The sequence below is a fragment of the Urtica dioica genome, chromosome 9 (genome assembly GCF_054948205.1).
Source record: "Urtica dioica subsp. dioica isolate 48M chromosome 9, U.dioica_male_clone48M_v1_H2, whole genome shotgun sequence".
NCBI classification, from domain to species: domain Eukaryota; kingdom Viridiplantae; phylum Streptophyta; class Magnoliopsida; order Rosales; family Urticaceae; genus Urtica; species Urtica dioica.
The window spans coordinates 28,827,752-28,855,613 of record NC_142764.1 but is presented as its reverse complement, the minus strand read 5'-3'; the positions used below and the strand labels follow the sequence as shown (position 1 = coordinate 28,855,613).

Here is a 27,862-nt window from a genome sequence, read left to right as displayed (position 1 = left end):
TCTGCATGCATTGTCTTTGGCATGAATCTCACACACAAACCCTTGGCAGCCTCAGCAAAGGCACGGCCCTTCCAACCTTCGGCCAAACAATGCACGGTTACTCAAAACTCTCGACCCTTGGCATGGTTACTTAAAAATATAAGGTTAACCACGAAAAAAAGTGGTTAAGATCAATCTTAACGGTTCCAGCAAGGTTAAAGAATACTATAATACAAAGAACCTTTTTTTTTTAATAATACATTTTTTTATATCATGTAACATACATACAAATATATGAATATTAGATACTGAAATATCATAAATTACGAAGATAACCTTAATGAAAAAAAACCCTAAATGAAGAAATTTATAAGCCAACAACATTCAATTATTCAAAATAAAACACTCGAATATTAAAGTCTAGAAAATAGAACCATTACATGTATATGAGTGGAAACTCCGCCATCTTAATATTGAGTAGTAAATTTATATCTTCTAGTCTTCCAAAGCCCAACACGTACATTGTCACATGTATATGTTTTGCTTGATTAATTCTTCCTTCAAGCCTTGTGATTTGTTAGGTTGACCATAGCGATTCCATTGTCACACCCGAATACAACGCCACTGCAAGGGGAAAAAAGAAGACTTTATATTGGGAAACACCAAATAGAAAAATAGAAGAAATTTTTTTAATACGACAGAAACGTTACTTGTTTGCTTCTTTGGTGAATCCAACAGCCCAAACTCTTCCGAGATCGCTGCCAAACGTGTTCTCAAGGCTGTGAAATTATAATGAATTCGTGTTAAAATAGATGGTAATTATATTCATATGGCTGAATATTTAAAAAAAAAAAAAAAATACCTGTAAGTAATAGTGTTCCAAATGCGAATAGTTTCATCTTCGGAGCATGTAGTTAGTATGGGAAGCTCTGGATGAACACAAACTGCTGTCACATTGTTCAAATGGCCTTCTAGTGTTTGAACACAACTCTTTGTTCCATAATCCCATACCTGTATTATTTATAGAGATTGTAATTAATTAAGCAAAAGTACCCCAATAATATTAAAAGAAGACTTATCATAAAAATAAATAGTCACAAAACCTTAGCGGTGAAATCGTCGGAGCCGGTTACGAGATATGTTTTATCCTCGACGACAAAGTAATCGACGCAATTCACTCCCTTAGAATGGCCGTGAAGTGTAAAACTTGGTTCGGATGAGCCAATATTCCACGCCTACATGAGATTGATTATAAAAACAAAAAATCACACACACATTACAAATGCTGAAAAATTTAACAATAATAATATAAAAAAAATAGTATTGGCTTTATTAATGACCTCTGAATTATTCAGATTGTCGCACTTTGATCTCTTTAGCTTTTATTTTTCTAAAATATCTGGTCCCGTTATATGTTGTTGCAAAATAGTCCAACTTGATAACTTCTATTCACTTTTGGACGGAATAACTATTTATATTTATTTTCAAAAACAATCATTGACAAATTAATGTTTTCCGTCTGAAAGTTGACTGAGAAGTTACAATTTGACGACATAAAAAAAAAAAGATGGACTTAATCGATATATATTTTTTTATTTTGTTAAATCCAAAATGGGACAACCTGAAAAATTCAAGAACCACTATTTACTATTTAGAGCCAAAATATCCCATAAAAAAAACTTTGTTGTTGTTAAATTTGTCTTACCATAACTGTGCCGTCCAACGAGGCGGTAACAAAAGCGTTTGTGTCCGTTGGATTAAACGTGGCTTGCATCACGTAATGTGAATGTCCCTCGAAGACCCGAGCGCAAGCCCAATGGTTTTCCCAATCCCAAAGCTTTACGGTTTTGTCATCCGACGCGGATAGCAAAAGTGGAAGACTCGGATGGACAGTCAAGGACCGAATGAAGTCTTCGTGTGCCTTAAATTCTACGATCTTTTTGTTGGTCTCGTAATTGTAGACGCGTATGAATCCATCGTCCGATCCAGCCACAAGCCAACTCTTGCGAGTAATGAATATTGCGGATCTCACTAATAACATAAAATAAATTAAAAAAAGTGTGGTTTTAGGTGGATGTAATGAATTAATTTTACAAAAAATTAGCTAAATAAGCCACCGAAAGTCTAAAAATGACTAAATAACCAACTTTTTGTAAATTTTTTGTAAATACTCACCTCAACACCTCAACTTATTTACGACACTTAAAAAGACAAAAATACCCAAAAATTTTCCCACCTATTTTGGGTTTTTTTTTTGTTGCCGTAAATAAGTTGAGATGTCTATTTACATAAAATTTATAAAAGGTTGGCTATTATACAAAACGCTATAAGTTAAATGGCTATATAGCTGAAAGACCCCTAATTTTATTTGGGTATTTAATTAAAAATACTTCTATTCTCATTTTTGTAATAGTGTAGTGTAATGAGAAGAGGTCAGTTTTGGAAATTATTAGTTTAGGGAAAATAATAAGATATATGTATAAATTGAATGTGTACCTGGTGACTCAGTGATTTTGAAGGACTTCTCTATTGCCTGAAACGATGTCACCAAATTAGAAATTTATGGACATATACAAAAAAAGAAAACGATTACAAAAATAGTGTGGATTTTATCCAGTACCTGTGACTGGTGGTTCCGAATACAAACAGTTCCAGAATATAATCCTGCTAAAATCCTGCATTAGGGAATAACCAAACAGACCATGGTTAATTAGGTAATTAACTTTTAATCTTAAAGTGGAAAATTCGTAACTGCGTACCATGGCTGACTTGGATGTAGATCCACCGATTTCACTCTTTCACAGTTTTGGGCAAATTGTTTCTATGGAAACATAAGAATAACAAGACTTTATTAATTAAAATTTCAAAATATTATTTGATATAAATATAAAAAAAAGCAGTAGTTGTTAAAATTTACCTCAATTTTAAGCAGCATAGTCTGGCGAGAAAAAGACAAGTAACAAATAACAAATTGTTAGTCCATAAAATAAAATTACGTAACAGGTAATAGACCTCACTACTACACAAAGAAGAATATAACTCGCTACATTTATGCTATTTAAAAAAATGAGAGACATGGAAAACATAATTTTGATTAAATACTGGATTTAAATAAAACTAAAAAGACCGATCAGGATGCTCTATATAAGCCTAAAAAAAAATTGATATTATTTGGATTAGCCGTCTTCACAAAATGCGACGATATTAAAAAATGGTTGTACGGAAAAGGTTTTAACGTCGCTCAATGCAGAACACGTATATAAAATTTAACGAAAAGGAAAAAAAAAACCCTACGTACCATTTTTGGAGGCTTCCTCTGAATGCACACAGAAAGATATGTTTGAGATTCCAAAATGTATAAGTGATTGTTATTATTATTATTATTAGGCTTTGCTGTGTATTGTGAAGATTTTGTTGAGAACTAAAGTCTCACTAGCAGTATATATAGTGCTGATAGCTTCACTCCTAAGGTAATATGTTAACGGAATCTGAAATCCGTAGATCAAAAACGACTTCGTTATTTTTGGAAACACTGAATACTGATTTGTCATCAATCTGTTATGCACCGTTGATGCAGTTGAGTTTCGAGAATAAACGGTGGATATATGGCCTTTATAGATAACTTCATGTGAATGATTTTGACTGCTTAAGTTGATTAGTATTTTATTCACGTTTTATTCCACGAAGCTGAGGACATTTGTAGCTTCTTGGAAGTTTCAACACGTTTGAATTTTTTTTTTTGTCCCTGAAGGTCTTTGTAATGATGTTATGTCATCATATCTAGACCTATCGTTAGATCTTAAAGAAGATATTCATTGGCTACGTTGTTTTGAGATTTTAGACTTTGGTAAAAATTTACGACATCAATGAATAATGAATAATAAGTCATATGAAGGATGAGCTCTGAATATCTGCGCAGAAAAATGATAAATAAAAGAACAAATTTCACTAAATACAATTTAAGTCATTTGAACTTACAAGTAAAAATGACATAATTTATCATTCTAAAATGATAGGATTCTATGCATTTTTCATATTTTTCTATCAAAAATCTCTCATGTTTACAAAAAAATTTACATTAAAAAGATTCAATCGATTTTTTAGAAACAAATTTGAAATAAGACATAGTATGCATTAATTTATTGCATCGGAACCGCAAGTTAATGGAAGTTTTGGTATTGATACATTAATTTAACCTAGCGGAAGTACCGCTTCTGTAGTCACAAGAATCGGAATAAACTATTTCAATAACATTTGAAAGTGGAAGAAGGCTATCGGAAGGTATGTCTTCCATTAATTTCCGTTAGTCAATGGTATTGTTATTTTTTTAATTACAAAAATTATGAACCATTATTATTATTTTCATCTAAGGACTGATATTATTTTTATTTTTTTATATTATATAATTGAAAGCGCTATTGGAAGCACGGAATTCCAATAGGTTTAACGGAAATACCACTTCCGTTAATTTCCGAAAAGCAAAAAATTGTCAAACGAAATTATCACTTCTGTTAAATAATGGAAGACATTCTAACTAAAGTGTTATTTCCAACTCCATCCAAAATCGACCGCGTCATAAAATGGGTAAATAAACCAAGAAGAAAAAAAAAGACAATTATTTACTCATTGAAATCTTCATCATAACAAAATTTTATATTACTCGTAGATCAAATCTCTTACACAAGATTTGCTTTATAATTTTATTACTATTTTTTTTTATCATTAATATTTAATTATATATGGATTCAAATCAAACTTAAGCGTCGGGAAGCCCTTCCACCGGATTCTTAGTATCCTCGACCACTTTTGTTCTTTTATTTGTCATTTTTCTGAGCAGATATTCAGAGCTCATCCTTCAATGGAAAAAGAAAAAAGAAAAAATGTATTAAAAAGAGAAGGTTGTCGTTTCTGTGGAAACTGGTGAACAACGTTATTTACTAATATGTCGTTTGTGTATGGTATGAGATAGAGGAAGATGTCGTCTTTCTATACTACCCACTACCGCAACGAGGGACGAAACCATAACATGGTTTGAATGGGGGGGATAAATATACAAATAAGAATAAAAAGTTTAGGATAATGATTTAAGTTACATAAATTTAAGTGGAAATAATTAGGCCAAATAGTTATTATAATCTTTGATTAAGAAAATAGCCGGTACATCAAATTATTTAGCCAAATGGCAAGTTTTTTTTTTTTTTTTTTTTTTTTTTTCCTCCGGAACTCACCTTCTAGTTAATTTTGCTCTAAATTTACATTGTTACTTGGAGCTGTAATCTATTGTAATGAATTACTTAGTTTTCCATAAATAAAAATAGCTTAACCACGGTTGACTATTGGCCCATAAAAATTATGGTATAAATAATGATATTTCTTTTTATATTTTATTTTTTTATATCATGGAACATACATACAAATATAAAAATATTTGATACCAAACCACAAATTAAAATAAATTTATCACCCTACAACATACAATTATTCAAAATAAAACACTCAGAATATATTACAGTCTAGATAATAATAGAACCATGTCATTTCTGGTGACCCATAAATTATAATGCTAACATAGAAACCCCACCATCATAATATTGAGTAGACTTCTAATCCTCCCAAGCCCAACGGGTACATTTTTCACTTGTATATATTGTACATGAATAATCCTTCTTTTAAGCCTTGTGTTTTGTTAGGTTGACCATAGCGATCCCATTGTCACAACCGAATACAACGCCACTACGAGGGGAAAAAAAAGGCTTAAAAATTGAGAAACACCAAATAGAAAAATAGAAAATAACTTTTTTTTTTTCTTTTTTTAACAGAAAACTCACTTGTTTCCTTCTTTGGTGACTCCAACAGTCCAAACTCTTCCGAGATCGCTGTCCAATTTGTTCTCAAGGCTGCAAAAATAAATGAAATTGTGTGTGTGAAGTAGAATGATAATTGTATTAATATTGCGATAAGTATTTAAAAAATAAAAAATACCTATAGGTAATAGTGTTCCAAATGCGAATAGTTTCATCTTCGGAGCATGTAATTAGTATGGGAAGCTCTGGATGAACACAAACTGCTGTCACATTGTTCAAATGGCCTTCTAGTGTTTGAACACAACTCTTTGTTCCATAATCCCATACCTGTAGTATCAATGTATATGTTTTAAATCAAGCGAAAGTACCCCAATACTAATAAAAGAAGACTTGTCATAAAAAAAAATAATCACAAGACCTTAACGGTGAAATCATCCGAGCCGGTTAAGAGATATGTTTTATCGTCAACGACAAAGTAATCGACGCAATTCACTCCTTTGGAATGGCCGTGAAGCGTAAAACTTGGTTCGGATGAGCCAATATTCCACGCCTACATGAGATTGATTATAAAAACAAAAAATAACACACACATTACAAATGCTGAAGAATTTAACAATAATAATAAAAATAAAAATAGTATTGGCTTTAATGACCTCTGAATTATTCAGATTGTCGCACTTTGGTCTCTTAGCTTTGATTTTTCTAAAATATTTGGTCCCTTAAGTTATATGTTGTTGCAAAATAGTCCAAATTGATAACTTCTATTCACTTTTGGACTGAATACCTATTTATATTTATTTTCATAAACAATCATTGTGTTGACCTGTAAAATTAGTACAACAATATCTCACGAAAATATACTGACTCCGAGTACAAAGCCTCCGAGTACAGAGGTGATTTAGGCAAGACTTTCTCTTTATACAGACGAATCTAATATAAGAGAGCAATGTTTTCTAGAGATTTTAAGTGAAAGAAAGTGTGTAAAAAAGTCCGTGCTTCGTTCTGTGCTGCTGCCTCTATTTATACTCGTCTGGTCGTGTCTTTGACGGTTACTTTGAGGAACGTGGGGTGATCAATCCCACGTTCTGGACGGTTATGGGTAACTGCTTTTCGCCTCTCTCTGAGGTAGGCGGTTAATGCTCCTCGTGCGGTTTCTGAACCGTCGAGGTGTGCGTTTTAGAGCTTGAAACATGTTTTCTATTAGTTTTGACTAGTCTTTGACCCACGTTCTTCTCTTCTCTTCGAAGTTCTGATCGGTGGGTTTCGTTCTTAACTTATGAACGGTTCGTTCCTTTTTAATGGATGACCCTTGGGTTTACTTAACCTGAGCTCGGTGCTGGATTCGTATTTCTGTTCGGCGGTCCGACTAGCCAGGTCGGAGTCTGACTAATTTATCCCGTAACAGCTACCCCCCAGTTTCTTGGTTTTTTCTTTAGCAAAAATGGTAAGGAACTATTTCGGTTTGCTTCGTGACCGTGTTCATCTTTGCTTACTTGTCTCGGGATGATCCGAGTAGAATTCTTTATTCTTTCTTTTTACAGGACGACGTCGTTTGTCATCGGGCCTTTCTGAACCGTAGCGTCTTTTGCTTCGACGGTCAGATGTGTTTGGCTTCCTGGACAAGCTTAATCTCCACCGCTCATGAAGTCTTTATATAAGGCCTATCCTCAACTTTCGAATTCATTTCGCTTTTTTCTTCTGAATTCTGATCTCAGAGCGTTCTCGGCTTGACCTGCTTATTCAGATTTTCTCTTGACTTCTTCGTTTTTGCTCGGATCTTCCGACCTCCAATCTTGCGGGTAAGGTCTGTTCTCTTTTGTTTTATTGTTTTTGGTATCTTCCTTTTGTTTTGAGATTGTTGTTTGGCGATCGGTATCTTCTTTATTTATTGTATTCGGACCCTTCGGACTTTAGGAATCTTAGTTTCTCAACTTCATTAGGGCTATGGGTGGACTTGCGCGTCCTGATCTGAGCTTTGATCCTCGCGTCGTTCGGAGATCGGTACCTGATCCCGATAGTGTTACCTTGTTGGATGGGTCCAAGTTTCCTTTCCTCAGAAGTCCCGTGTGGTATCATATCCCAGAGATCGGATGGGACCGTCCTGTAATGGCATATGATGAGTCATGCGTGCCTCCCAATCCTGAGTCCGAGGGGGTTGATAACGAGAAAAAGGTTATTGACTCGTCTTCCCTGTCGTGTAGGGACACTATGGTCGTGGAGTTATCGTCCTCAACTGATTCTTCGAAGGAGAGCGGGTCGGAATCTCGTGATACGACGAGCCTTTCTCTTTCGCAAGACCGAGGAGAGGGTTGCTCTCACGGCACTCCGGGTCCAAGTGGGAGGACTTTTGGGGTTGATCTTCCAGAGGAAGAGGAAGAGGCCCTGGTCTTTGAACGGAAAGAGGGCCAGTTTTCGGCCAAAGTTTGGACTTCTCGGGTTACCGAGAAATATCTACAAGGGTTGAGGGAGGAATTCGAGATAGCTGAGGGAATTACTCTCTCGGCACCTTTGGAACACGAGAGAGCCGATCAGCCTCCCGTCGGAAAGATTGCGTTCAATAGGGCCATTTTGAACGTGATCGGAGGGTTGCCAATGCATCCACTCATTTCCCAGTTCGTGTCCGACCTGGGTTGTTCTCCTACCCAGCTCGTCCCCAACGTGTATAAAATCTTTGTCGGGATGGCCGTGTTGTGGGCGAAGATTTATGATCGCCCTGTCACTTTGCAAGATTTCTCACAATACTACTCTTTTAAGTCGGCCCCAGGGCAGCATGGTTACTATTATGCTCGGGCTAATGACGATCAGTCTAAGGTGGTTACTCGCCTGCCGACCAGCCAGAAAAATTGGAAAGATCATTTCTTCTGGGTCGAAGGGAACGCCTCTTATGAAAGATGCCCCATAAGGGCTCCGTTCTCGGAATTGGGTGTGATTTTGGTCCAGAATTTTTTGCCTGATAATTTGAGCCGGGCTTTTGTTCTGGGTTTTTATATGTTTTATGTTTGGTTTCAGGTCCCCTTCCGCAATATTCCGAGGAGGAGCGACCACTTCACTCGGAAATTTTTGATCTTTCAGAGGCTGATCGGTCGACGTTCCTGTTGTCGGACCCGGACCTGCTCGACCAATATTATTATTACCCTTATTCAAGTAAGTATTTTACCTGTCCTTTCTCAGTTTACTTATGTTCTTTTCTTATTTTCCTTTTCGTTTCTTAACAGAGATCGCCCAGATGGCAAAAAAGAAATCTGCTCCCGAGCTGATCCCTCCCAATCCGAAACGCGTCAAGGCTTCTAAGGCTTCGACGGCCGGCAAACGGGCTTCCTCGTCGATTTCGAAGGTTCCGGAGCCTCTGAGCTCTTCTCCCGCTAAGGGTCTGGCCGAGCCTTCATCTACCTCCGATCCTTTGGCTCCGGTCGTTTCTTTCTTCCGCGAGCGTTTCCCTGCCGAGAAGGCTCAGGAGGTTCTCAGGCTCGAGCCTTTGGAGAGGCTTAACCAGGCCACTGACTTGGCGATTTCGGTAAGTTTTGACTCGTCTAGTCGGTACCTCTTCTCTTTTGATAACTCATTGTGGCTGATCGTTTGATCGTTGCAGAATTTTGTCAGTATGACCGGGCTAGTCGGACTGCTAGGCTCCGAGCTCACCTCTTTGAGACAAAGGAATGATCGATTTCTCAAGGAGAGAGATGCTGCCAAGGATGAGACAGCCAAGGTCAGGTCTGAGTTAACTCGAAAGTTCCGAGAAGACCTCGAGGCTGCTCGTCTAGCGGCGGTGGAAGAGTACAAAGCTTCCGACGATTATCGTGATATGCGCGATGATCTCTATACCGCTGGGATGACCGAGGCTGTTCGGCTTCTTGGTCCGAAAAATCCTAATCTGGATGCGACGGATCTTGATCTCGACTCGGAGTCAAGGGCTAGCGAGGAGGGCGACCAGGAATAGGATTTATAGTTGTTGTTTTTATATATTCTTTTTATATTTCTGTTAACCCGCTTGGGTTTTGAACAATCAGTCCGAGGTCGGATCTTCATTTTGTAATTTTTGTTTTTCCCTTTCGGGATTTGAACAAGTGATCCTTGGTTGGATCTATATTTTGTGTAAATTTAGTTTCAAAAATTTGGTAAAGTAAAGTACTACTATTACTAGGTAATTTTTCTAAAAATTGTTCGTTAGTTATCTAGCCGCCCAGTTTACTTTGTCGAAATTTTTGAAAGATGATTAATGCGATACATAAGTAATTGCGAACAGAGGAAAGAAAGATGAACAAATACTTGAAATTATAAGCGCGTGATTACTCGAAACTCCGAGTAGAAAATTTGAAAGATAGAAAATTCGTTGAAATCATAAGTTTGGCGACCAAGCCGCTTTTTGAAAAATTAACAAGTGAACATAATTCATGCGACCAAGCCGCTTTTTGAATTTGTAAACGCGATACATGCGACCAAGCCGCTTTTTAAAAAATTAACAAATAAACAAATCAGACGTAAAATCGGCGAAGATGCTCAGCGTTCCAGGGGTTTTTCTCCATATCGCCGTTCAACTGTTGTAGTCGGTAGGCCCCGTTTCCGAAGTCTTCTCGGATGATGTAAGGTCCCTCCCAATTTGCGTTGAAGGCTCCCTCCTGGTGGATTTTGGTGTGGAGAAAAACTCTTCTGAGGACTTTGTCGCCGACTTTGAATGACCTTGGTCGGACTCTCCTGTTAAAATACCGAGAAACCTTTTGCTGGTTAGCTAGATTTCTTAATCTGGCGTTTTCTCTTTTTTCTTCTAACAGGTCTAGATTAATTTCAAGCATCTCGTTGTTTACCTTTGTTGAGTATTTTTCCCTTCTCATTGTTGGTATCAAAACGTCGGTCGGTATGGCCGCGTCGGAACCGTATGCGAGGGAGAAAGGTGTTTCGCCTGTGGTGGAGTGCTCGGTGGTCCTGTATGACCAGAGGACTTCTTGAAGCATATCCACCCACTCTGACTTTTGCTCGTCTAACTTTGTTTTCAGGCCGTGTTTTATCGTTTTGTTGACGGCCTCCACCAATCCATTGGATTGTGGTCTGACTGGTGTAGAAAAAACTTTGTTAATGCCATATTTGTCACAAAAGCTTTTGAACGAATCGCAGTCGAATTGGGTTCCGTGGTCGGATACAATTTTGACTGGTATTCCAAAACGAGTAATGATATTTTTCCATACGAATTTCTCAATTGCATGGGCTGTTATTTTATTTAAGGGTTCGGCTTCAACCCATTTTGAAAAATAGTCGATGGCTACGATCGCATACCTGCATCCTCCTCGGCCTGTTGGCAAAGCTCCGATTAGGTCTATTCCCCATTCTGCGAATGGGATCGGGCATGAGAGGGTGATGAGCGGATTAGGTGGAAGCCTCGGGATGTTTGAGAACTTCTGACACTTGACGCATCTTTGCGTTATGTGCCGTGCATCGGCCTTTAATGTCGGCCAGTAGAGTCCTTGTCGGATGATCTTTTGCGCCAATGCTCCGCCTCCGATGTGACTTCCGCATATCCCTTCATGGATTTCTTTGAGAGCGTACTCGGCTTCGTCTTCATCTAGGCATTTGAGTAGAGCTTGGGAAAATCCCCTTTTGTATAGATTCTGACCTTCGAGGAAATATCGGGCAGCTCTGAACTTCAAACTTCTAGCCTCGTTCTTGTCGTTGGGTAGGGTTCCCTGCTGCAAGTATTTCCTGATCGGAGTTTGCCAAGACTTTCGTTGCTCGATATGAAGCACGTGGGTGGCCTGCTCGATGCTGGGCTGCCCAATTTTGATCACTGGGATTGACTCTGAGTCTGATCCTTGAGTGGCGTGCTTTGCTAACGCGTCGGCCTCTACGTTCATGGCTCTTGGGACTTGAGTGATCTCGCAAAGTTCGAATTCGTTTGCTAAGTTTTTGGCCTTCTCGGCATATAGCGACATCTTTTCGCCTTTTGCCTGAAATTCACATTTCATTTGATTAACAATTAACTGAGAATCCGAATATACTTTGAGCTTTTTGATTTCTAAATCTTTTGCTATTTGCAGCCCATGTATCATAGCTTCGTACTCAGCTTCATTGTTTGAAGTATTAAAGTTGAATTTTAATGCGAATTTTACCTTGTCTCCTTCTGGACTGGATAGCGCAATTCCGACCCCGGACCCCTTTTCGTTGACTGCTCCGTCTACATACATGTCCCAAATCGGGAATTCGACTGGCCTGTATGTGAACTCTGCAATGAAGTCGGCGACTGCTTGTCCTTTTATTGCTGGTCGGGGGCTGAAGTGTATATCATATTGTGTCAACTCAATTGACCATTTCATTAGCCTTCCGGATACGTCAGGCTTTTGCAGCACCTGGCGCAGTGGGAAATTGGTGAGGACCGTAATCGGATGTGCAAGGAAGTAGTGTTTTAGCTTCCGAGAAGCAGTGATGAGAGCGAAAGCTAGCTTTTCGAGTTCCGGGTATCTTCCTTCTGCCTCGTTAAGACGCCGCGAAGTATAATAAACCGGGACTTGGTGTTTTCCCTCATTCTTGATTAGTGCTGAGCTTACTGCATGCTCCGAGACGGCTAGGTAGATCTCCAAGGGCTCTCCCTCCTGTACTTTTCTCAAAGTCGGAGGCCATGCCAAGTGTTCCTTTAGAGATTCGAAGCTCTCGTTGCACTGCTTGGTCCATTCAAATTCTTTGGAGCCTCTGAGTATATTGAAGAAATGAATACTTCGGTCGGTAGACCGAGAGATAAAGCGACTTAGTGCAGCTATGCATCCCGTCAATTTTTGCACCTCTTTGATATTTCGTGGTGGTCTCATGTTCCATAGGGCTGTGATCTTCTCTGGATTCACTTCAATGCCTCGTTCATGAACGATGAAACCTAAGAATTTTCCTGCGGACACACCAAATGTACATTTTAGAGGATTCAATTTCATGCGATATTGCCTTAATAGTTCGAATGATCTTCTAAGATCATTCGTATGTTCAACTATTTTTCGGCTCTTAACTAACAAGTCATCAATGTATGCTTCCATTGTGATCCCGAGTAATTCGGCGAACATTCGATTTACTAATCTTTGATATGTTGCTCCAGCATTTTTTAACCCGAAAGGCATTACCGTATAACAGTATAGCCCCCGATCAGTTATGAATGCCGTGTGGTCCTGGTCGGGACCGTACATAGGAATTTGATTGTAGCCAGAGTAGGCGTCCATGAAACTTAGGATTTCATGACCTGCTGTGGCGTCTACTAACTGATCAATTCTCGGCATAGGAAAACTATCCTTTGGGCAAGCCTTGTTCAGATCTGTAAAATCCACACAAGTTCTCCACTTCCCGTTGGGTTTCTTAACCAAGACGGGGTTGGCCACCCACTTAGGATATTTAGTTTCTTTTATTGATCCGTTAGAAATTAGTTTATCTACTTCTTCCTTCAGAGCAGTATACCTTTCGGAGTTTAAAGCTCTTCTTTTCTGTCTGATAGGTTTTTCTTTAGGATCTATATTTAACCTATGACATGCTATTTGAGGATCTATCCCTGTCATGTCGGACTGCGACCAAGCAAATATATCTAAACTATTAGATATGAGAGTAATTAAGTCACTTTTGGTACCTGATTCAAGATACTTTCCAATCTTGAGCTTCTTCTCAGGTTGATTTGGATCTGGGGCGACTTCCTCGACCTTGTCTCCTGGGCCAATTTCTTCTCGGCTCGGGAGGCGTGGGTCAAAATCTGGATCGATCATCATAACCTTGTGAACATCTTTGTCCTGACTCTCCTTGAGATAATTCGCATAGCAGCTCCTTGCGATAGCCTGAGTTCCGACTACTTCACCTATTCCATGTTCGGTAGGGAACTTCATCTTCAAATACTCCACCGACGCAACGGCCCCGAGGGACTGCAAGGTGGGCCTGCCAATGATCGCATTGAATGAAGATTTCCCGAGGATCACTATCCATGCTGTGTTGATGGTTTTACTCCTCGGGTTTTCTCCCACAGTTATTGGGAGTGAGATTAATCCCTTGGGCTGGATTGAATCTCCCGTGAAGCCATAGAGATTCTCGGGGGAAGGAGCCAACGCGTCTTGCTTAAGACCCATCTTGTTGAATGTGTCTTCATAGAGTACGTCAACAGCGCTTCCAGTGTCCACCAAAATCCGGTGTACGTTCCTGTTGCCGATTAAGGCCGAAATGACCAATGGGTCGTTGTGAGGATACATCACCCACCGAGCATCTTCTGCTGTAAAGGTGATAGGTTCCGAGCTAGACTTGGCTATCTTGTTAGGCCTCTGCTCGGCTGTAAACAAGATCTGCCGGGGTCCTGCGTAGGCTTCCCTCACATAGCTTTTTTGAGCGCTCCTTGATGTTCCTCCCACATGTGGTCCTCCGACTATGAGTGAGATTTCGGCATACGCCTCTCTTTTCTGCTCCTCTTGCTCCCCTTGCTCGGTCTTGAATTTCTTCAATGCTCCTCTTCGGATCAGGGCTTCTATGGCCTCTTTGAGGTTGAAACAATCGGCAGTACGGTGACCGATGTCCGCGTGGAAAGCGCAATATTTTGTTTTATCCCTCTTCGAGATATCTTTCTTGATCGGCTTTGGCTTGGGGAAATCTTCCTTGTCCTGTGTAAGACTAAATATCTCCTCTATCGGGGTATTGAGCTTATGATATTTGTCGAACTTACTGGAAAAAGGTTTCAGAGGTCCCGCTCCTGACCGGCTCTTCTTTGGTGGGCGGTGGTCCTCAGAATGTCGTTCCCTATGCTCTTCTCGGTAGCTCTTCGGCGGCTTTGCTTTTCTTGCCGCCAGTCTTGCTTCTTCCGCGTTGATATATTTTTGAGCTCTTTTCAAGAAATCGTTGTAGTCCTTTGGACTAGTCTTCTGAAGAGACCACCAGAATTCTGATTCTGTTCGGACGCCGGAAGAGATGCCGAAGAGCTTAAAGTCTTCGTTCAGATCGTCAACCTGAAGTGCTTGTTCCGAGTATCGATTAATAAAATCTTTTAGGGACTCGTCATGGGCTTGTCTTACCGCCAGCAGCCTTTCTTTGGGAGTTTTTCCTGAACTGGAGCCGACAAACTGTTCCATGAATTTTCTAGACAGCTGTTTCCAGGATCCTATGGAGTTTGGCTTTAGCTTTCTGTACCATCTTTTGGCTGAGCCAGTTAAAGTGATAGAGAAAGCTCTGCACATAACTTCTGGTCCGGCTCCTTGCAGCAGCATCCAAGAGGAAAAAGTGTCTACATGGTCTCCCGGGTCGGTCTTTCCGTCGTATACTGGGATGCTTGGCATCCTAAACCGATCAGGCAACGGGTGTTCTAACACGCGGGCCGTGAACGGGGAGATAGCTTCTCCAACCTTCGGAACAGACTCCTTCTGACCTAGAGCTACCTCTTCAATCCGACGTTCCAACCTTCTAAGGTTTGTTTTGTTGGTGCTTGCACTGTCTTCAGTTTCTGAGCTGTCTAAGCTGTGCCTGAAAGTGCTTGAATATCCTTTGTCCATGCTGGGCTGGTACCGATCAGGAATCTTTTCCTGACTGTACTGCTCCTTTTCGGACTCAGAAACATCTTCCATCCTCTCATACCGATCTCTGGCATGTTTCCGAGGTTTCTTAACCTGCGGATCTTGCCCGATGGGTTCTTTCCCTGATCGGTGCGAAGGCTCCTCATCTGGGATCACTATTGCACTTCGCAGTGTGACCCTTTTTGCCTGTAACCTTCTCTTCAAGTCCCTGTTATTTGCCTCTAAGACCGAGAGACGCTCTTGCATCTGTCTGAATTGTTCTTCGAGGCTGGGTTCCGGAAGGAGCTCAGCTATTTCTTCCGAGGTGAGAGGCAGGGTGCGGTTATGGTGCTCTATCTCCGTCTCCTGGTTAGAGACAGCGTTCACGGGTGCGGACGAACTAGCCATATTCTTCAGCTGGTCCCCCTCCTTCTAGCGCCAACTGTTGACCTGTAAAATTAGTACAACAATATCTCACGAAAATATACTGACTCCGAGTACAAAGCCTCCGAGTACAGAGGTGATTTAGGCAAGACTTTCTCTTTATACAGACGAATCTAATATAAGAGAGCAATGTTTTCTAGAGATTTTAAGTGAAAGAAAGTGTGTAAAAAAGTCCGTGCTTCGTTCTGTGCTGCTGCCTCTATTTATACTCGTCTGGTCGTGTCTTTGACGGTTACTTTGAGGAACGTGGGGTGATCAATCCCACGTTCTGGACGGTTATGGGTAACTGCTTTTCGCCTCTCTCTGAGGTAGGCGGTTAATGCTCCTCGTGCGGTTTCTGAACCGTCGAGGTGTGCGTTTTAGAGCTTGAAACATGTTTTCTATTAGTTTTGACTAGTCTTTGACCCACGTTCTTCTCTTCTCTTCGAAGTTCTGATCGGTGGGTTTCGTTCTTAACTTATGAACGGTTCGTTCCTTTTTAATGGATGACCCTTGGGTTTACTTAACCTGAGCTCGGTGCTGGATTCGTATTTCTGTTCGGCGGTCCGACTAGCCAGGTCGGAGTCTGACTAATTTATCCCGTAACAGCTACCCCCCAGTTTCTTGGTTTTTTCTTTAGCAAAAATGGTAAGGAACTATTTCGGTTTGCTTCGTGACCGTGTTCATCTTTGCTTACTTGTCTCGGGATGATCCGAGTAGAATTCTTTATTCTTTCTTTTTACAGGACGACGTCGTTTGTCATCGGGCCTTTCTGAACCGTAGCGTCTTTTGCTTCGACGGTCAGATGTGTTTGGCTTCCTGGACAAGCTTAATCTCCACCGCTCATGAAGTCTTTATATAAGGCCTATCCTCAACTTTCGAATTCATTTCGCTTTTTTCTTCTGAATTCTGATCTCAGAGCGTTCTCGGCTTGACCTGCTTATTCAGATTTTCTCTTGACTTCTTCGTTTTTGCTCGGATCTTCCGACCTCCAATCTTGCGGGTAAGGTCTGTTCTCTTTTGTTTTATTGTTTTTGGTATCTTCCTTTTGTTTTGAGATTGTTGTTTGGCGATCGGTATCTTCTTTATTTATTGTATTCGGACCCTTCGGACTTTAGGAATCTTAGTTTCTCAACTTCATTAGGGCTATGGGTGGACTTGCGCGTCCTGATCTGAGCTTTGATCCTCGCGTCGTTCGGAGATCGGTACCTGATCCCGATAGTGTTACCTTGTTGGATGGGTCCAAGTTTCCTTTCCTCAGAAGTCCCGTGTGGTATCATATCCCAGAGATCGGATGGGACCGTCCTGTAATGGCATATGATGAGTCATGCGTGCCTCCCAATCCTGAGTCCGAGGGGGTTGATAACGAGAAAAAGGTTATTGACTCGTCTTCCCTGTCGTGTAGGGACACTATGGTCGTGGAGTTATCGTCCTCGTCTGATTCTTCGAAGGAGAGCGGGTCGGAATCTCGTGATACGACGAGCCTTTCTCTTTCGCAAGACCGAGGAGAGGGTTGCTCTCACGGCACTCCGGGTCCAAGTGGGAGGACTTTTGGGGTTGATCTTCCAGAGGAAGAGGAAGAGGCCCTGGTCTTTGAACGGAAAGAGGGCCAGTTTTCGGCCAAAGTTTGGACTTCTCGGGTTACCGAGAAATATCTACAAGGGTTGAGGGAGGAATTCGAGATAGCTGAGGGAATTACTCTCTCGGCACCTTTGGAACACGAGAGAGCCGATCAGCCTCCCGTCGGAAAGATTGCGTTCAATAGGGCCATTTTGAACGTGATCGGAGGGTTGCCAATGCATCCACTCATTTCCCAGTTCGTGTCCGACCTGGGTTGTTCTCCTACCCAGCTCGTCCCCAACGTGTATAAAATCTTTGTCGGGATGGCCGTGTTGTGGGCGAAGATTTATGATCGCCCTGTCACTTTGCAAGATTTCTCACAATACTACTCTTTTAAGTCGGCCCCAGGGCAGCATGGTTACTATTATGCTCGGGCTAATGACGATCAGTCTAAGGTGGTTACTCGCCTGCCGACCAGCCAGAAAAATTGGAAAGATCATTTCTTCTGGGTCGAAGGGAACGCCTCTTATGAAAGATGCCCCATAAGGGCTCCGTTCTCGGAATTGGGTGTGATTTTGGTCCAGAATTTTTTGCCTGATAATTTGAGCCGGGCTTTTGTTCTGGGTTTTTATATGTTTTATGTTTGGTTTCAGGTCCCCTTCCGCAATATTCCGAGGAGGAGCGACCACTTCACTCGGAAATTTTTGATCTTTCAGAGGCTGATCGGTCGACGTTCCTGTTGTCGGACCCGGACCTGCTCGACCAATATTATTATTACCCTTATTCAAGTAAGTATTTTACCTGTCCTTTCTCAGTTTACTTATGTTCTTTTCTTATTTTCCTTTTCGTTTCTTAACAGAGATCGCCCAGATGGCAAAAAAGAAATCTGCTCCCGAGCTGATCCCTCCCAATCCGAAACGCGTCAAGGCTTCTAAGGCTTCGACGGCCGGCAAACGGGCTTCCTCGTCGATTTCGAAGGTTCCGGAGCCTCTGAGCTCTTCTCCCGCTAAGGGTCTGGCCGAGCCTTCATCTACCTCCGATCCTTTGGCTCCGGTCGTTTCTTTCTTCCGCGAGCGTTTCCCTGCCGAGAAGGCTCAGGAGGTTCTCAGGCTCGAGCCTTTGGAGAGGCTTAACCAGGCCACTGACTTGGCGATTTCGGTAAGTTTTGACTCGTCTAGTCGGTACCTCTTCTCTTTTGATAACTCATTGTGGCTGATCGTTTGATCGTTGCAGAATTTTGTCAGTATGACCGGGCTAGTCGGACTGCTAGGCTCCGAGCTCACCTCTTTGAGACAAATGAATGATCGATTTCTCAAGGAGAGAGATGCTGCCAAGGATGAGACAGCCAAGGTCAGGTCTGAGTTAACTCGAAAGTTCCGAGAAGACCTCGAGGCTGCTCGTCTAGCGGCGGTGGAAGAGTACAAAGCTTCCGACGATTATCGTGATATGCGCGATGATCTCTATACCGCTGGGATGACCGAGGCTGTTCGGCTTCTTGGTCCGAAAAATCCTAATCTGGATGCGACGGATCTTGATCTCGACTCGGAGTCAAGGGCTAGCGAGGAGGGCGACCAGGAATAGGATTTATAGTTGTTGTTTTTATATATTCTTTTTATATTTCTGTTAACCCGCTTGGGTTTTGAACAATCAGTCCGAGGTCGGATCTTCATTTTGTAATTTTTGTTTTTCCCTTTCGGGATTTGAACAAGTGATCCTTGGTTGGATCTATATTTTGTGTAAATTTAGTTTCAAAAATTTGGTAAAGTAAAGTACTACTATTACTAGGTAATTTTTCTAAAAATTGTTCGTTAGTTATCTAGCCGCCCAGTTTACTTTGTCGAAATTTTTGAAAGATGATTAATGCGATACATAAGTAATTGCGAACAGAGGAAAGAAAGATGAACAAATACTTGAAATTATAAGCGCGTGATTACTCGAAACTCCGAGTAGAAAATTTGAAAGATAGAAAATTCGTTGAAATCATAAGTTTGGCGACCAAGCCGCTTTTTGAAAAATTAACAAGTGAACATAATTCATGCGACCAAGCCGCTTTTTGAATTTGTAAACGCGATACATGCGACCAAGCCGCTTTTTAAAAAATTAACAAATAAACAAATCAGACGTAAAATCGGCGAAGATGCTCAGCGTTCCAGGGGTTTTTCTCCATATCGCCGTTCAACTGTTGTAGTCGGTAGGCCCCGTTTCCGAAGTCTTCTCGGATGATGTAAGGTCCCTCCCAATTTGCGTTGAAGGCTCCCTCCTGGTGGATTTTGGTGTGGAGAAAAACTCTTCTGAGGACTTTGTCGCCGACTTTGAATGACCTTGGTCGGACTCTCCTGTTAAAATACCGAGAAACCTTTTGCTGGTTAGCTAGATTTCTTAATCTGGCGTTTTCTCTTTTTTCTTCTAACAGGTCTAGATTAATTTCAAGCATCTCGTTGTTTACCTTTGTTGAGTATTTTTCCCTTCTCATTGTTGGTATCAAAACGTCGGTCGGTATGGCCGCGTCGGAACCGTATGCGAGGGAGAAAGGTGTTTCGCCTGTGGTGGAGTGCTCGGTGGTCCTGTATGACCAGAGGACTTCTTGAAGCATATCCACCCACTCTGACTTTTGCTCGTCTAACTTTGTTTTCAGGCCGTGTTTTATCGTTTTGTTGACGGCCTCCACCAATCCATTGGATTGTGGTCTGACTGGTGTAGAAAAAACTTTGTTAATGCCATATTTGTCACAAAAGCTTTTGAACGAATCGCAGTCGAATTGGGTTCCGTGGTCGGATACAATTTTGACTGGTATTCCAAAACGAGTAATGATATTTTTCCATACGAATTTCTCAATTGCATGGGCTGTTATTTTATTTAAGGGTTCGGCTTCAACCCATTTTGAAAAATAGTCGATGGCTACGATCGCATACCTGCATCCTCCTCGGCCTGTTGGCAAAGCTCCGATTAGGTCTATTCCCCATTCTGCGAATGGGATCGGGCATGAGAGGGTGATGAGCGGATTAGGTGGAAGCCTCGGGATGTTTGAGAACTTCTGACACTTGACGCATCTTTGCGTTATGTGCCGTGCATCGGCCTTTAATGTCGGCCAGTAGAGTCCTTGTCGGATGATCTTTTGCGCCAATGCTCCGCCTCCGATGTGACTTCCGCATATCCCTTCATGGATTTCTTTGAGAGCGTACTCGGCTTCGTCTTCATCTAGGCATTTGAGTAGAGCTTGGGAAAATCCCCTTTTGTATAGATTCTGACCTTCGAGGAAATATCGGGCAGCTCTGAACTTCAAACTTCTAGCCTCGTTCTTGTCGTTGGGTAGGGTTCCCTGCTGCAAGTATTTCCTGATCGGAGTTTGCCAAGACTTTCGTTGCTCGATATGAAGCACGTGGGTGGCCTGCTCGATGCTGGGCTGCCCAATTTTGATCACTGGGATTGACTCTGAGTCTGATCCTTGAGTGGCGTGCTTTGCTAACGCGTCGGCCTCTACGTTCATGGCTCTTGGGACTTGAGTGATCTCGCAAAGTTCGAATTCGTTTGCTAAGTTTTTGGCCTTCTCGGCATATAGCGACATCTTTTCGCCTTTTGCCTGAAATTCACATTTCATTTGATTAACAATTAACTGAGAATCCGAATATACTTTGAGCTTTTTGATTTCTAAATCTTTTGCTATTTGCAGCCCATGTATCATAGCTTCGTACTCAGCTTCATTGTTTGAAGTATTAAAGTTGAATTTTAATGCGAATTTTACCTTGTCTCCTTCTGGACTGGATAGCGCAATTCCGACCCCGGACCCCTTTTCGTTGACTGCTCCGTCTACATACATGTCCCAAATCGGGAATTCGACTGGCCTGTATGTGAACTCTGCAATGAAGTCGGCGACTGCTTGTCCTTTTATTGCTGGTCGGGGGCTGAAGTGTATATCATATTGTGTCAACTCAATTGACCATTTCATTAGCCTTCCGGATACGTCAGGCTTTTGCAGCACCTGGCGCAGTGGGAAATTGGTGAGGACCGTAATCGGATGTGCAAGGAAGTAGTGTTTTAGCTTCCGAGAAGCAGTGATGAGAGCGAAAGCTAGCTTTTCGAGTTCCGGGTATCTTCCTTCTGCCTCGTTAAGACGCCGCGAAGTATAATAAACCGGGACTTGGTGTTTTCCCTCATTCTTGATTAGTGCTGAGCTTACTGCATGCTCCGAGACGGCTAGGTAGATCTCCAAGGGCTCTCCCTCCTGTACTTTTCTCAAAGTCGGAGGCCATGCCAAGTGTTCCTTTAGAGATTCGAAGCTCTCGTTGCACTGCTTGGTCCATTCAAATTCTTTGGAGCCTCTGAGTATATTGAAGAAATGAATACTTCGGTCGGTAGACCGAGAGATAAAGCGACTTAGTGCAGCTATGCATCCCGTCAATTTTTGCACCTCTTTGATATTTCGTGGTGGTCTCATGTTCCATAGGGCTGTGATCTTCTCTGGATTCACTTCAATGCCTCGTTCATGAACGATGAAACCTAAGAATTTTCCTGCGGACACACCAAATGTACATTTTAGAGGATTCAATTTCATGCGATATTGCCTTAATAGTTCGAATGATCTTCTAAGATCATTCGTATGTTCAACTATTTTTCGGCTCTTAACTAACAAGTCATCAATGTATGCTTCCATTGTGATCCCGAGTAATTCGGCGAACATTCGATTTACTAATCTTTGATATGTTGCTCCAGCATTTTTTAACCCGAAAGGCATTACCGTATAACAGTATAGCCCCCGATCAGTTATGAATGCCGTGTGGTCCTGGTCGGGACCGTACATAGGAATTTGATTGTAGCCAGAGTAGGCGTCCATGAAACTTAGGATTTCATGACCTGCTGTGGCGTCTACTAACTGATCAATTCTCGGCATAGGAAAACTATCCTTTGGGCAAGCCTTGTTCAGATCTGTAAAATCCACACAAGTTCTCCACTTCCCGTTGGGTTTCTTAACCAAGACGGGGTTGGCCACCCACTTAGGATATTTAGTTTCTTTTATTGATCCGTTAGAAATTAGTTTATCTACTTCTTCCTTCAGAGCAGTATACCTTTCGGAGTTTAAAGCTCTTCTTTTCTGTCTGATAGGTTTTTCTTTAGGATCTATATTTAACCTATGACATGCTATTTGAGGATCTATCCCTGTCATGTCGGACTGCGACCAAGCAAATATATCTAAACTATTAGATAGGAGAGTAATTAAGTCACTTTTGGTACCTGATTCAAGATACTTTCCAATCTTGAGCTTCTTCTCAGGTTGATTTGGATCTGGGGCGACTTCCTCGACCTTGTCTCCTGGGCCAATTTCTTCTCGGCTCGGGAGGCGTGGGTCAAAATCTGGATCGATCATCATAACCTTGTGAACATCTTTGTCCTGACTCTCCTTGAGATAATTCGCATAGCAGCTCCTTGCGATAGCCTGAGTTCCGACTACTTCACCTATTCCATGTTCGGTAGGGAACTTCATCTTCAAATACTCCACCGACGCAACGGCCCCGAGGGACTGCAAGGTGGGCCTGCCAATGATCGCATTGAATGAAGATTTCCCGGGGATCACTATCCATGCTGTGTTGATGGTTTTACTCCTCGGGTTTTCTCCCACAGTTATTGGGAGTGAGATTAATCCCTTGGGCTGGATTGAATCTCCCGTGAAGCCATAGAGATTCTCGGGGGAAGGAGCCAACGCGTCTTGCTTAAGACCCATCTTGTTGAATATGTCTTCATAGAGTACGTCAACAGCGCTTCCAGTGTCCACCAAAATCCGGTGTACGTTCCTGTTGCCGATTAAGGCCGAAATGACCAATGGGTCGTTGTGAGGATACATCACCCACCGAGCATCTTCTGCTGTAAAGGTGATAGGTTCCGAGCTAGACTTGGCTATCTTGTTAGGCCTCTGCTCGGCTGTAAACAAGATCTGCCGGGGTCCTGCGTAGGCTTCCCTCACATAGCTTTTTTGAGCGCTCCTTGATGTTCCTCCCACATGTGGTCCTCCGACTATGAGTGAGATTTCGGCATACGCCTCTCTTTTCTGCTCCTCTTGCTCCCCTTGCTCGGTCTTGAATTTCTTCAATGCTCCTCTTCGGATCAGGGCTTCTATGGCCTCTTTGAGGTTGAAACAATCGGCAGTACGGTGACCGATGTCCGCGTGGAAAGCGCAATATTTTGTTTTATCCCTCTTCGAGATATCTTTCTTGATCGGCTTTGGCTTGGGGAAATCTTCCTTGTCCTGTGTAAGACTAAATATCTCCTCTATCGGGGTATTGAGCTTATGATATTTGTCGAACTTACTGGAAAAAGGTTTCAGAGGTCCCGCTCCTGACCGGCTCTTCTTTGGTGGGCGGTGGTCCTCAGAATGTCGTTCCCTATGCTCTTCTCGGTAGCTCTTCGGCGGCTTTGCTTTTCTTGCCGCCAGTCTTGCTTCTTCCGCGTTGATATATTTTTGAGCTCTTTTCAAGAAATCGTTGTAGTCCTTTGGACTAGTCTTCTGAAGAGACCACCAGAATTCTGATTCTGTTCGGACGCCGGAAGAGATGCCGAAGAGCTTAAAGTCTTCGTTCAGATCGTCAACCTGAAGTGCTTGTTCCGAGTATCGATTAATAAAATCTTTTAGGGACTCGTCATGGGCTTGTCTTACCGCCAGCAGCCTTTCTTTGGGAGTTTTTCCTGAACTGGAGCCGACAAACTGTTCCATGAATTTTCTAGACAGCTGTTTCCAGGATCCTATGGAGTTTGGCTTTAGCTTTCTGTACCATCTTTTGGCTGAGCCAGTTAAAGTGATAGAGAAAGCTCTGCACATAACTTCTGGTCCGGCTCCTTGCAGCAGCATCCAAGAGGAAAAAGTGTCTACATGGTCTCCCGGGTCGGTCTTTCCGTCGTATACTGGGATGCTTGGCATCCTAAACCGATCAGGCAACGGGTGTTCTAACACGCGGGCCGTGAACGGGGAGATAGCTTCTCCAACCTTCGGAACAGACTCCTTCTGACCTAGAGCTACCTCTTCAATCCGACGTTCCAACCTTCTAAGGTTTGTTTTGTTGGTGCTTGCACTGTCTTCAGTTTCTGAGCTGTCTAAGCTGTGCCTGAAAGTGCTTGAATATCCTTTGTCCATGCTGGGCTGGTACCGATCAGGAATCTTTTCCTGACTGTACTGCTCCTTTTCGGACTCAGAAACATCTTCCATCCTCTCATACCGATCTCTGGCATGTTTCCGAGGTTTCTTAACCTGCGGATCTTGCCCGATGGGTTCTTTCCCTGATCGGTGCGAAGGCTCCTCATCTGGGATCACTATTGCACTTCGCAGTGTGACCCTTTTTGCCTGTAACCTTCTCTTCAAGTCCCTGTTATTTGCCTCTAAGACCGAGAGACGCTCTTGCATCTGTCTGAATTGTTCTTCGAGGCTGGGTTCCGGAAGGAGCTCAGCTATTTCTTCCGAGGTGAGAGGCAGGGTGCGGTTATGGTGCTCTATCTCCGTCTCCTGGTTAGAGACAGCGTTCACGGGTGCGGACGAACTAGCCATATTCTTCAGCTGGTCCCCCTCCTTCTAGCGCCAACTGTTGACCTGTAAAATTAGTACAACAATATCTCACGAAAATATACTGACTCCGAGTACAAAGCCTCCGAGTACAGAGGTGATTTAGGCAAGACTTTCTCTTTATACAGACGAATCTAATATAAGAGAGCAATGTTTTCTAGAGATTTTAAGTGAAAGAAAGTGTGTAAAAAAGTCCGTGCTTCGTTCTGTGCTGCTGCCTCTATTTATACTCGTCTGGTCGTGTCTTTGACGGTTACTTTGAGGAACGTGGGGTGATCAATCCCACGTTCTGGACGGTTATGGGTAACTGCTTTTCGCCTCTCTCTGAGGTAGGCGGTTAATGCTCCTCGTGCGGTTTCTGAACCGTCGAGGTGTGCGTTTTAGAGCTTGAAACATGTTTTCTATTAGTTTTGACTAGTCTTTGACCCACGTTCTTCTCTTCTCTTCGAAGTTCTGATCGGTGGGTTTCGTTCTTAACTTATGAACGGTTCGTTCCTTTTTAATGGATGACCCTTGGGTTTACTTAACCTGAGCTCGGTGCTGGATTCGTATTTCTGTTCGGCGGTCCGACTAGCCAGGTCGGAGTCTGACTAATTTATCCCGTAACACATTGAGAAATTAATGATTTCCGTCTGAAAGTTGACTGAGAAGTTACAATTTGACTACATAAAAATAAAATAAAAAAGGTCGACAAAATCGTTATTTTTTTATTTTGTTAATGCCAAAATGGGACAACCCGAAAAATTCAAGGACCACTGTTTACTATTTAGAGCCGAAAATCCCATAAAAAAAACTTTGTTGTAACATTTGTCTTACCATAACTATGCCGTCCAGCGAGGCGGTAACAAAAGCGTTTGTGTCCGTCGGATTAAATGTGGCTTGCATCACGTAATGTGAATGTCCCTCGAAGACCCGAGCGCAAGCCCAATGGTTTTCCCAATCCCAAAGCTTTACGGTTTTGTCATCCGATGCGGATAGCAAAAGTGGAAGACTCGGATGGACAGTCAAGGACCGAATGAAGTCTTCGTGTGCCTTAAATTCTACGATCTTTTCGTTGGTCTCGTAATTGTAGACACGTATGAATCCATCGTCCGATCCGGCCACAAGCCAACTCTTGCGAGTAATGAATATTGCGGATCTCACTAATAACATAAAATAAATTTTTAAAAAAAACGTGTGGAAAAGGTGGATATAATGAATTAATTTTATTAGGGTATTTAATTAAAAAATTATAATTTCACTCCCATTTGTGTAGTAGTGTGATGGGAAGAGGTCAGATTTGAAATGGATTGATTAAGGAAAATTATAGCATCTATGTATTAATTGAATGTGTACCTGGTGACTCAGTGATTTTGAAGGACTTCTCTATTGCCTGAAACGATGTCACCAAATTAGAAATTTATGGACATATACAAAAAAAAAAAAAAAAACGATTACAAAAATAATAGTGGATTTTATCCAGTACCTGTGATTGGTGGTTCCAAATACAAACAGTTCCAGAATATAATCCTGCTAAAATCCTGCATTAGGGAATAACGATACAGACCATGGTTAATTAGGTAATTAACTTTTGATCTTACAGTGGAAAATTCGTAACTGCGTACCATGGCTGACTTGGATGTAGATCCACCGATTTCACTCTTTCACAGTTTTGGGCAAATTGTTTCTATGGAAACATTAGAATAACAAGACTTTATTAATTTAAATTTCAAAATATTATGTGATATATATATATATATATATATATATATATATATATATATATATATATATATATATATGTAAAAAAAAAGTAGTTAAAATTTACCTCTATTTTAAGCAGCATAGTCTGGCGAGAAAAAGACAAGTAACAAATAACAAATTGTTAGTCCATAAAATCAAATTACGTAACAGGTAATAGACCTCACTACTACACAAAGAAGAATATAAGTCGCTACATTTATGTTATTTAAAAAAAATGAGAGACATGGAAAACATAATTTTGATTAAATACTGGATTTAAATAAAACTAAAAAGACTGATCAGGATGCAACTATATAAGCCAAAAAAAAATGATATTATTTGGATTAGTCGTCTTCACAAAATGCGACGACATTAAATAATGGTTGTACGGAAAAGGTTTTAACGTCGCTCAATGAAGAACACGTATATAAAATTTAACGAAAAGAAAAAAAAAACCCTACGTACCATTTTTGAAGGCTTCCTCTGAATGCACACAGAAAGATATGTTTGAGATTCCAAAATGTATAAGTGATTGTTATTATTATTATTATTAGGCTTTGCTGTGTATTGTGAAGATTTTGTTGAGAACTAAAGTCTCACTAGCAGTATATATAGTGCTGATAGCTTCACTCCTAAGGAAATATGTTAACGGAATCTGAAATCCGTAGATCAAAAACGACTTCGTTATTTTTGGAAACACTGAATACTGATTTGTCATCAATCTGTTATGCACCGTTGATGCAGTTGAGTCGCGAGAATAAACGGTGGATATATGGCCTTTATAGATAACTTCATGTGAGTGATTTTGACTGCTTAAGTTGATTAGTTTGTTATTCAAGTTTTATTCCACGAAGCTGAGGATAATTGTAGCTTCTTGGAAGTTTCAACACCGTGTCAAAAAAATTATTAGAACAAATACGTCTTGAACTATATATTCGATTAAATTTGGAAGCACATTTGAAATAGTCTATTTGACTTTGACTATTCTCAAACTATAGCTTAGTTTAATTTTATATGAATTATAAATATAACCAAATTCTTCACTTTTTAAGGATTTCTTGAGTAAATGAAATCACTATTTAGTCTCGGTGAAACCTAGTGTTAGATCTTAAACAATATGTTCGTCAGCTATGTTATTTATTTTTATTTTTTTTTTCTCTTCATTTAGAATCGACATCCCACGTCGTAAAACGGGTAAATAAACCATCCCAGGAAGAAAAAAAGACGTATTGAAATTTTTTTCTATTTTTCGTAAATTATATAAAAAAAAACCCCGATCTTGCGCACAGAGGATTTTTTTATAACTTGACTGCTTATTTTAATATTTTATATTGTAATTTCATTTGGATTCAGAT

The 27,862-nt window shown here is 41.2% G+C and overlaps 1 protein-coding gene across 2 annotated transcripts; it reads right to left on the bottom strand.

Moving 5' to 3' along the window:
• Window positions 1-307: 307 nt before the first annotated feature.
• On the bottom strand, window positions 308-27,077 carry LOC149386594 (coatomer subunit beta'-1-like). 2 transcript variants are annotated; one of them, XM_089627405.1, is made up of 10 exons: window positions 26,973-27,077; window positions 2,897-2,917; window positions 2,739-2,800; window positions 2,600-2,654; window positions 2,476-2,512; window positions 1,685-2,010; window positions 1,083-1,214; window positions 842-990; window positions 690-758; window positions 308-603 (listed from the first exon to the last, which is right to left on the bottom strand). In XM_089627405.1, the coding sequence occupies exons 1-10, from the start codon at window positions 26,973-26,975 to the stop codon at window positions 540-542; spliced, it is 918 nt and encodes a 305-aa protein (XP_089483531.1). In that variant the 5' UTR covers window positions 26,976-27,077; the 3' UTR covers window positions 308-539. The 2 variants fall into 2 exon arrangements, with proteins under 2 accessions (XP_089483531.1, XP_089483530.1); XM_089627404.1 differs by lacking the exon at window positions 26,973-27,077 and adding an exon at window positions 3,278-3,389.
• Window positions 27,078-27,862: the final 785 nt, after the last annotated feature.